We start from the raw sequence: 11,671 nt of genomic DNA, 5'->3' as shown, positions 1-11,671 counted from the left end.
TTACATGCAGTCTTACCTGGGGTGAGAGAGACACTGCGGCTGTGTCTCTACAAGTAAGACTGAAGATCAGTCTATATCTCATCCCTAAGCTATGCCTGTCTGTGATGTCGTCATGTTACTTTTAACTGTATAGGATTTCAATTCCTTTCTGCTTGTCTATTGAGACTGCGGCACAATGCAATGCAAAACAATCAGTTGCTATGGGAATCCTGACTGCTTCAACAACCCCACTGGCTCATGTGTGGGATAATTTTCAGTACAAAATAAAGATTTATCAGATAGCTTCTATTTCTGCCACGTGCTTTACATTACATATTTTGTCAATAAAACTCCTTTAAAATGACCAGAAATACCAACTTGTAGTTTCTGTATATACTACCATGGATAGGTTTGCTAATACGTCTTTTGAAACTCTAAATTGAACTTCACTTTCCTTTTTCTATACGGTCTCCTGTTCCAAATAGACAGGACAAAATTATTTTAAAATGTTGATACTGCATTATGTTAAATATAAACAAGGATGACAATTTACACACCACATGCCAGCCTCACAGTATTCATTTGGCAGAAAGTTGAGTCTGGTTTGATGTATTGTGGACTCTGTAGTTTCTTAACAAGTGATTGTATTCCAGCGCTGGCACACAAGTATGAAAATAAAAATACATTCACAGCCAGGCTTTTACGAAATAAAGCTAGGTTGTTTTATTATGAACCTTAATGCCCTTCAGTCAGTATGTCATTGCAGCATAGTACACAAATGCCACGGGATAAACTGGCTGCTGCTTCATGTTAGTTTATTTATATTAATGTGTATTTCTAGAAAACAGTCATTTAAACTTTTAAAGGCATCATACTTATTGACCTAATTATTTCCTTTCTCTTTTAGAGTATTGGAATACAATGGAACTGGGATGGAAAATGCAGATAGTGTCTGACTCAAATCACACAAGTGTTGCTGAATATATTTTTATTGGCTTTCCTGGCGTAAGACAAGCTCCACAGTTAATAGGAGTCACGTTTCTTATCATCTATCTATTGACTCTTTTTGGCAACCTTTTCATTTTATATGTGATCAAAAAGGAAGAGAAATTACAAACGCCAATGTATATTATTATCTGTAACCTTGCTTTGTCTGATCTCATATACAGCACAGTTATAAGCCCTAAACTAATCCAGTCCTATCTGCTTGACTTGAATGCAATACAATTCCATGTGTGTTTCATCCAGATGTATTTTTTACACTTTGCTGGCTCGGTGGATTCTTTCATGATGCTTGTGATGGCAATAGACCGCTATGTTTCAATATGTTTCCCTTTAAGGTACCCTGCTTTAATTACCAATAAAAATGCACAAATCCTGTGCACTGTAGCCTGGATATTAGCAGCAATCAGTCCACTGCCTGCAGTTAGCTTTTCTGCTATACTTCCTTATTGTGGTCCTAATAAGATAAACCATTTGTACTGTGAAAATGGCTCAGTCACCAGACTTGCTTGCACTGACACAACTTTCAATATAATTTTTTCAGTTATAGTAGGGTGCGTAGTCTTAATTATTCCATTTTTTATTATTCTGCTTTCTTATTTAAAAATAATCATCACTGTACTTAAGATCGCAACATCAGAAGGTAGGAAGAAGGCATTTTACACATGCAGCACACAGCTTATTGTGATTTCTATTTTTTTCATTCCAAGATTATTTGTATATATTGCTTTAGTAGCTGGGTTTTACATGTCAGATGTGGCCCGTATCTCTTTGGGTGTCATCTATTGCCTGCTACCTCCATTAGCAAACCCAGTAATCTATACTTTCAGGACTAAAGAAATCAAGCAGTTTATTTTCAAATTGTTTAAACTGAAAACAGTTGTTCCCAGAGAGGACACAATGGGAGCTGTTTGTGCTTGAATGTTAATAAACATCTTTAAATTTTGTGTAACGTTTTGTCTTTCGCTCCACGCACAAAACATATGAAAGGTTATTATAAAGTTATTTGGTGCACAATTATTGTAATCACTGCATCACAGCTGATGGAGGTGATTTTAAGATTAAAAGCATGGTTCATGAAGGGTGCTGCTATATGGAAAGAACATCACATTTTGAATACACTGTTTAAAATTGTCTGCAGTGCACATTTTCCAATTATATAACGGTTTCATATAGTTAAAATATCGTTCCCCCAGCAAGTATTGTAAGCTACATTATGTATTTTTAATGTCCCATATACACTACACATAATACAAATGAAAACACCTTTTTTTATCTGTTTAATATGCTTCTTAGCTTCATGTTTAAGTCATTTTAACATTTCTGATTTTGATTTCAAGACTCTTTTAACATAGCATGTTATCATTCTTGTATATGCTAGTTTTTAACATATTTTGCAACTTGGATTGTTTTCAATAAAATATCTTTCATGATTTATCTTTTTCAAACTGCATTTTTCTTGATTTGCATATGTACAATCTTCAAGCTGAAAAGTATTTGCTGGAATCAATAAAACTATTCCCATCTGCTCCTTCACTCACACATTGCCTGTCATTCTCGTAGTGTGAATGGTCAAATGGTGTAACTGGCTGCTATCTGAAGTTTAGCTTTTCCTATTCAAATTGGCCAGATACCAGTAGTGTAACAGTGGTTTAACAAAAAGCCAAAATAATAGGACTATATGATGTAATGATTCAATGGGATGGCATTATCTAAAACTTTTCTCTTCTTAATTTTTACACCTTGGCAAGTAATCAAATACTTTTTTTTTATTATTGTAACCTTCAGTATGGTTCAGGGGCAGAAGCTAGTGCTCCTCCCCCTTTCTGTTCTATGTTTTTTGTTTCCTCCATCCATCCTCCCTTCCTCCTTGACTATGCTACTCCACCTCTGAAACGGTCTCCCTCTGGGGGCAAGTGAAGCTCACTATCCAGCCTTACAGGCTCAAATGCATCACCCATGCATCAGCGGGATGTTTAAAAAGTTTGCAAACAAACAGAGGGCAACCATGTGGGTCCAGGCATTCGCTTCTGACTGACAGGCAGACCATCAAGACGGAGATTGTAGTTGATACGCCCCGCAGGCAAACATGTTTTATTTACATACAGACAGAACAGCTCACGTGACACTACCAGCAATGGTAACGCATGGAGTACATACAACACAGTGTACTAAAAGCAAAATAAACATAATACATAAAAAGTACAAAAACTATTAAATAAAAGGTGCCGTGAAAACGACGTTTGCTACTCATAATAAATGGTCCCGCTTATTCACCTTGCTCGTTGTACTTTGGTGGGATCTACAATCCCTGACTAGTAAACACACCCAGCCCTGTTTCAACACAGAGTAATCTGCAGTTTCAACTGCACTACTAACAGGGACTACCCTGTTAGTAGTGCAGTCATGCTTACAACTCCTGGGTGTGAAACAAATTTCACATTCCATACCACCTGCAATGCTCAGGGCAGGTGGAACAAACAAACAGGCAAATTAAAATCATGCTGTGGCAATGTATGCCATTAAAGGGAACATTGGGACAGCCTCCTACGAATAAAACAGTTAAACACACAACAGATATGAACTGTGGAATATGCATGTGTGACAGAGATGGCTGAGAGGTAATGTCAGGCCAGAAGCAGGAAGAATAACAGACAAGGTACTGCAGGGCAAAAAAACAAAAATAAATAAAATATTTTAACAAAAGAAACATAGGCTCACCGAGCAAAACTAATATTAAACAAAAACAAATCTCGAAAAATCAACCAGGTCAGGCCGGGCAATCGCTTTCACTGACCCTGTATTTAGTTTCATTTTAAGTTGGTCTTGCTCTGTTCTCTCCTCTGAACACCCACACAATAAACAAGAACAAAATAACCGGCTCAAGGGCCAAAACAAAATGTTTAAACAAAAAGCAAAACTGTTCAGGCTGGGCAGAGCCTTCACTGACAAATACAGAGAGAAACACACAGTTACACAGTTACACAGTACTACACTACACCAACTCACTCCAAATAAAGGATTTTCTCCCCTTTTATACCATGTGGCTGGAGCCTAATTATACATTAGTCAATCAGCTCCAGCCACATTCTCACATGTATTTTGGCAGGGATAGGAAATTAACCCCATCCCTGCCAACCACCACCAAAATAGCACAAACCAATATTATTTACAAGCAGGGCCCTGCCCTGCCACAGCATGCTATTGTAGGTACTTTTATTAAACCTAAACTAGCAGTGGAGGAGTTAACAAAGAATGTTAATAATGCTATGCACAATCTTATTGACTCAATTTATGCAAACCCATAAAGAAATACGCATTCCAGTCCTGCTGAATATAATATAAATATTATAATTAGGGCTTCTGATTTTTGGTTTTAACCTATAAAAACCTGATACACACACACAAAAAAAAAATGAAATTGGTGGAGAGCCGATAAACACCGGAAACACGTGGAAATGGTTCATCAATTCATGTCGATTTTACCCTTTTCCCATTAAAAAATAAGACCTGAATCAAAAATAATAATAAATACATTTCCCAGTGCTGCTGGGCAATGTCCTGCCTTCCTGGTTGATAACAATGAATTTCTTACAAAAACGAACGACTTGTTTAGTGACCAGAGTGCAGACAGATAGCCTGCGCCGTGAGCTGCCAAGGCTAATTGATGGGCTATCAGGAGGCTCATTGAAACAATAGAAATGCCAATAAACCGCTCACCCGAGGAATGCAGACTGATATAATCAAACTTCAATACATGATAAATACAAATAATACAGCAACATTTAATTGTCATAATAGGTTTACATGTATTGGTCAATTTGACTGCTTCTGGTCGGAATAGGTATGACTGTAATTTATCTCGCTAATTTTTGCAGCTAAGATTCTTTCTTTGGCAGGGTAATTAGTACATATATTTAGGAAAAGACCGAGACCGAGGTTTGCCTCCAGCTGGGTAAGAACAGGGATCCCCACCCCACTGTCGGCTGTGTAGCCAGACATTCAGGCTCCGTTGGCGCCCTTCATCCTGACCTGCAATCGTAGCCATGGAGTGTGACATGGACTCCCGAAGCAGGGAAGTCTTGGGGAAATGGTTGGGAGAGACCTTGCATTATTGATATAAAGGTCAGTGAAGTGAGTACCCATGCAATAGTGGACTCAGGATGCTGGCAGACTTTAATTAGGATTGCTCTTTTGGAAGGAGTGGCTATCTCCTGTATCCATGGCTGTCGCGGTAAAGTTACCATATCCAGTAATTCTGGGTTGAGACCAGCCACACTTTAAACAAGTAATGACTGAAAAAGGAGTGCCAGTCTCCCATAAGGCCAGTGTGTCAGCAGAATATTCTATTGGTCAAATGTTTCTGCTGCAAGCCGATCTGTTCCAGTCTCGGTTGCGCACCCAAAAAACTGAGAGAGTTCAAAGGGTGGACAAATAGGAGAGAATATAGACATTGTAAAAAAATATGGAAAGATAAAGACATGACTACCCAATGGAAGGAAGGACCAGTCAGAAACAAAGTTAAGTACTTATTCCTGAATTATATTGTTGAATCAGTGTTTAGATTAAGGAAAGACTATTTAGTGTTATGCTGAGGTCTGTGTTGTGTTTGGCATTTGACCTAGAAGCAGAGATACTTGTCAGAAAGATATATATCCACCAACAACCTGGTTGGTTTTAATCTGACTGGTTTCAAGGCCCTCCGCTCCATGACCGACGCCCCTAACCAGTGGCCAGTAGGAAGACCAAATAGGAGTAGGGATTGCAGAGATCGGTTTGTAACTAACGGATAACCAGGGACACAGAGGGAGTGTGGATGTTAAGTGCTGTTAGTTTTTCCGTTATAGGATTCTGTGTCGCAGTGCTGGAGAGGAGGAATTGAGCCTGAAGAAAACCAAATAAGAGCCTACACCAGGATTTCTACAAGCGGATTTGGAGGCTTTTGGGCCTGTCACCTCCAGCTATATTGTTCACTATTGCCGTTCTACTAGGACAGTGTGTGTCAACTTGTACTGGATCCTCCCCTCTTTGTTGAGAGGGCATGCCAACTGAGATTTTGAGGCCTTTTGAGGCCCAGGTGACTATACTTGAACTATTGTTTCATCAAATTATTTTATAATGTTGTTCAGGACTGTGGCGTTATAAAAGGATTGTGTTAATTTGAAAGATTGTACTTATATTAGTGTTCTGAAATCACAAGTAGCATTCCAATAATGTTTTATAATAAAGTTTTAGTGGTTTTTTTATGGTGCATTTTTGTAGGTGTTTTTATGGAAGGTGTTTGTACTGAAAAGGAAGGAGCCTATTGTTATCCTACAATGTAATTGTAAGTGGGGGGGTTGCTGAATCGTCTTGTGGTGAAAAACTGTATTACAATTTTATTGTTTCTCTGTAATAAAAATAAACCAAGTTAGTTACTTGTGTGTGTGGTTCCTGTACATTCACTGGGAGGGTCCATGTAGTCAGTTCGAAATCCAAACAACCTGTAGAAACACAACACTCCTTGATGCAGTTCATCTTACTAAGAAGTCCTGGTGTGTCATTGATGTGCTGTCCGGTGTTGCCATTCCTGATAACACTATGTAACACAATTTTTGTTCCTAGGTAGTAAGTGTTATTTCTTAATTGCTTATGGCTCAAAAGTATAGAAAATGGCTATTATTCCGCACAAACTTTGCTTTTGTGACCAGGACAGTGACATTTTGAAATGTACCCTATTTCCATTGAGAAAACGAGCAAATTTGTGTCTTTTTGTTCACATAAAGTCAGAAAAAACAATATATGAATCCAAATTAACATGTAATTATACTAAAGTAATACAAAAATGACTACAAAAGATTTAGAAGTGAGTAGTTTTTCGAGATTTACGATTATACTGTAAATCACTTTCACGAATCAGCCCCCAAATGTAGTCTCCCATCATACTCTCATTATACTGTCCTTGGTAGCGACGTTCAAAGTCCAGTATATCCTGGTGGAAGCGCTCACCTTGTTCCTCCGAGTACGCTCCCATGTTCTCCTTGAATTTATCAAGATGAGCATCAAGGATATGGACTTTGAGGGACATCCTACAGCCCATTGTGCCGTAGTTCTTCACCAGAGTCTCAACCAGCTCCACATAGTTTTCGGCCTTGTGATTGCCCAGGAAGCCCCGAACCACTGCAACAAAGCTGTTCCAAGCCGCTTTCTCCTTACTAGTGAGCTTCTTGGGGAATTCATTGCGCTCCAGGATCTTCTTTATCTGTGGTCCGACGAAGACACCAGCTTTGACCTTTGCCTCAGACAGCTTAGGGAAGAAGTCTTGAAGGTACTTGAAGGCTGCCGACTCCTTATCTTGAGCTCTGACAAATTGTTTCATAAGGCCCAATTTGATGTGCAGTGGTGGCATCAGCACCTTCCGGAGGTCCACCAGTGGCTCCCACTTGAAGTTGTTTCTCCCCACAGAGAACTCGGTCCGCTGTGGCCAGTCCCACCTGTGGTAGTGCGCCTTGGTGTCCCTGTTGTCCCAAAGGCAAAGATAGCAGGGAAACTTGGTAAAACTGCCTTGGAGACCCATCAGGAATGCCACCATTTTGAAGTCTCCTATGACCTCCCAGCCATACTCATCATACTTCAAGGCGTCCAGCAAGGTGTTGATGCTGTTGTAATCCTCTTTGAGGTGCATCGAGTGAGCCAGGGGAAGAGACGGGTACTTATTACCTGAATCTATCTGGAATGTTCTGAAAATAGGTACATTTCAAAATATCACTGTCCTGGTCACAAAAGCAAAGTTTGTGGGGAATAATAGCCATTTTCTATACCTTTGAGGCATAAGCAATTAGGAAATAACACTTACTACCTAGGAACCAAAAAAAAAAAAAAAAAAATTGTTACACGGTGTAATCTGGCAGCAGAGGTAATTGAGGCCCTTGTCAAGCTTGACAGCCATGTGGAGACAGCAGGCGAGCTCACTGATGCACAACTTCTAGAGGAAGTTGAAGATGCTATGCAGCCACAGGTTGAAGAGGCACAAGAGGATTTTACATCAGATGTGAAACCCGAAGAACTTTCAATTGAATGCTAAATATGTAGTAGTACAAGTGCATGCTAAATAATATGATAATTCAAGATTGTAATGAGTTTCAGGGAGTCCATGCACTTACAAGGCCACAACATATAATACTGGTGGGAATCACAATTTGTATTGTTAAAAACAAAATGATATAACCATGGGAGCTATAACGATGGAAGGATTGTGGAAACAAGTTTGGAATAAAACAAGCTTAAACCTTGTTATATTTGAGAAAATACTTTGGATCATTCCACACAATTCCATCAGCCATCAATAGGGATGGCAGCAATGGCAACGTCTTGCAGGGCACCTCTTCACACTAGTCACACAGGGCAAAAAAAGCCTTTTGAAAACCTAACCAAAAAAGTGGGTTTCCTGCAACGGGTTGTGTTTGCGTTATCCCTCAAGCAAGGCTTATTTCCTATGTACAATAATGAGAGTAATTTAATATCTCAGCTGGGGCAGAAATCTGGCATGGAGGGCACTCTCCCCCGTCACACCCCAGTGGACAATTATTCTCTGTTTTAAATTATATGAACTGTATCACAAAGCTGAGTTTCATTGTATTAAAATACAAATGTTCCAGGTAGTGACAGTGTAGACAAAACAAGTACAGTTATAATGAGAAAGACCAAGAGGGACATAGTACCTGGAGAGAGATTCCTGTGTGGAGGGGCTAGGAACCAAATCTCAACAGGGCTGTACACGGAGGGTGAAATCAGAGGTAAACAATGATGACCTTCATATTCTGTGGAGATTTTCAGAGTCAATAAAACAGTCTGGGCTGCGAGTCTGAATTACAAATGTACCAATTAGCATCCTGGCACAGGTTGGTAATGAATGTAAAGGCAGGTTCTCATGATAAACACTAAAGAAAAAAGAAAAGGTGAAGTCTGCTTGTGTTGTATTATGATACCTACATGTTATCTTTATTATATATTTGAATTATATCTGCACAAACTTGTTTCTATGATTTCAGTCAGGCATTTATGTTTAATGATATAATGTATGTGGTATCAGTTATTTGTATAAATTATTATTCTGTTTCAGGATAACATTCCCATTCATGTTTTCAGCTGAAAAAAGGTAAGTACTTTCAGTGTATTTCTATACTCATGAATCATGTAGAACAAAATGGTATTAGAACATTGGGCAACAAAACACACAAGACAAGTTAAGCAGCATAATCAACATAATAATATTTACTTCAGAATAGAATGTACACTGTTATAGAAGAAAAAAAATCACAAACATCAACATGCCATTAATTCACTGCAGTCAAAATATTGAAACTTGCTCATGAGTGTGCCTTACATGCAGTCTTATCTGGGGTGAGAGAGACACTGCGGCTGTATCTCTACAAGTAAGACTGAAGAGCAGTCTATATCTAATCCCTAAGCTATGCCTGTCTGTGGTGTCGTCATGTTACTTTTAACTGTATAGGATTTCAATTCCTTTCTGCTTGTCTATTGAGATTGCCTCACAATGTAATGCAAAACAATCAGTTGCTATGGGAATCCTGACTGCTCATAATCCACAGGTCTTAAACAACCCCTCTGGCTCATGTGTTCTGATAATTTTCGGTACAAAATAAAGATTCATCAGGTAGCTTCTATTTCTGTCACATGTATTATATTATTTTGTCAATAAACCTCCTTTAAATTTACCAGAAATACTGACCTGTAGTTTATGTATATACTGCCATGGATAGGTTTGCTAATATATATATATATATATATATATATATATATATATATATATATATATATATATATATATATATATATACACACACACACACACACACACACACACACACACACACACACACACACACACACACACAGTATATATCAATCAAACTGTCTTTTGAACTTTGAACTTCACTTTTATTTTTCTATAGCGTCTCCTGTTCTAAATAGACAGGACAAAAATATTTTAAAATGTTGATGCTGCATCATGTTAAACATAATCAAGGAAGACAATTTATACACCACATGCAGACAAGTATGAAAATAAAAACACATTTACAGCCAGGCTTTTACGAAACAAAGCTAGGTTGTTTAATTATGTAATTATACTGCCCTTCAGTCAGTATGTGATTGCAGCATTATACACAAATGCCACGGGATAAACTGGCTGCTGCTTCATGTTAGTTTATTTGTATAAATGTGTATTACTAGAAAACAAACATTTAAACTTTTAAAGGCATCATACTTATTGACCTAATTATTTCCTTTCTCTTTTAGAGTATTGGAATACAATGGAATTGGGATGGAAAATGCAGATAGTGTCTGACTCAAATCACACAGGTGTTGCTGAATTTATTTTTGTTGGCTTTACTGGCGTAAGACAAGCTCCACAGTTAATAGGAGTCACATTTCTTATCATCTATCTATTGACTCTTCTTGGCAACCTTTTCATTTTATATGTGATCAAAAAGGAAGAGAAATTACAAACGCCAATGTATATTATTATCTGTTACCTTGCTTTGTCTGATATCATATACAGCACAGTTATAAGCCCTAGACTTATCCAGTCCTATCTGCTTGACTTGTATTCAATACAATTCCATGTGTGTTTCATCCAGATGTATTTTTTACACTTTGCTGGCTCGACGGATTCTTTCATGATGCTTGTGATGGCAATAGACCGCTATGTTTCAATATGTTTTCCTTTAAGGTACCCTGCTTTAATTACCAATAAAAATGTACAAATCCTGTGCATTGCAGCCTGGATATTAGGAGCAATCAGTCCACTGTCTCCAGTTATCTTTGCTGCTGTACTTCCTTATTGTGGGCCTAATAAGATAAACCATTTGTATTGTGAAAATGGTATAGTCGCCAGACTTGCTTGCAGTGACACAACTTTCACTATATTTTTGTCAATTATAATGGCATGTTTCGTCTTAATTGTTCCATTTTTTATTATTCTGCTTTCTTATTTAAAAATAATCATCACTGTACTTAAGATCGCATCATCAGAAGGTAGGAAGAAGGCATTTTACACATGCAGCACACAGCTTATTGTGATTTCTATTTTTTTCATTCCAAGATTATTTGTATATATCGCTTCAGTAGCTGGGGTTTATATGCCAGATGTGGCCCGTGTCTCTTTGGGTGTCATCTATTGCCTCCTACCTCCATTAGCAAACCCAGTAATCTATACTTTTAGGACTAAAGAAATCAAGCAGTTTATTTTCAAATTGTTTAAACTGAAAACAGTTGTTCCCAGAGAGGACACAATGGGAGCTGTTTGTGCTTGAATGTTAATAAACATCTTTAAATTCTGTGTAACGTTTTGTCTTTCGCTCCACACACAAAACATATGAAAGGTTATTATAAAGTTATTTGGTGCACAATTATTGTCATCACTGCATCACAGATGATGGAGGTGATTTTAAGATTAAAAGCATGGTTCATGTAGGGTGCTGCCATATGAAAAGAAAAACACATTTTGAATACACTGTTTAAAATTGTATGAAGTACACATTTTCAAATTATATAACGGTTTCATATAGTTAAAATATCATTCCCTCAACATGTATTGTAACCTAATTTTTTTTTTTAATGTCCCATAAACACTATACATAATACAAATGAAAACACCTTCTTTACCTGTTTAATATGCTTCTTAGCT

The 11,671-nt window shown here is 37.8% G+C and overlaps 1 protein-coding gene across 1 annotated transcript in view; it reads left to right on the top strand.

Moving 5' to 3' along the window:
• Positions 1–1,902, top strand: part of LOC121321183 (olfactory receptor 10G4-like) — a 9,927-nt gene extending 8,025 nt beyond the window's left edge. Inside the window, exon 2 of the mRNA XM_041260081.1 lies at positions 1,081–1,902. Coding sequence (XP_041116015.1) covers positions 1,081–1,902 — 822 coding nt within the window. The remainder of the gene's footprint in view (positions 1–1,080) is intronic.
• Positions 1,903–11,671: the final 9,769 nt, after the last annotated feature.

The sequence above is a fragment of the Polyodon spathula genome, chromosome 9, assembly GCF_017654505.1.
Source record: "Polyodon spathula isolate WHYD16114869_AA chromosome 9, ASM1765450v1, whole genome shotgun sequence".
NCBI lineage: Eukaryota > Metazoa > Chordata > Actinopteri > Acipenseriformes > Polyodontidae > Polyodon > Polyodon spathula.
Note: the sequence above shows the minus strand (reverse complement) of the source record. Positions and strands in the feature narration are given on the sequence as shown.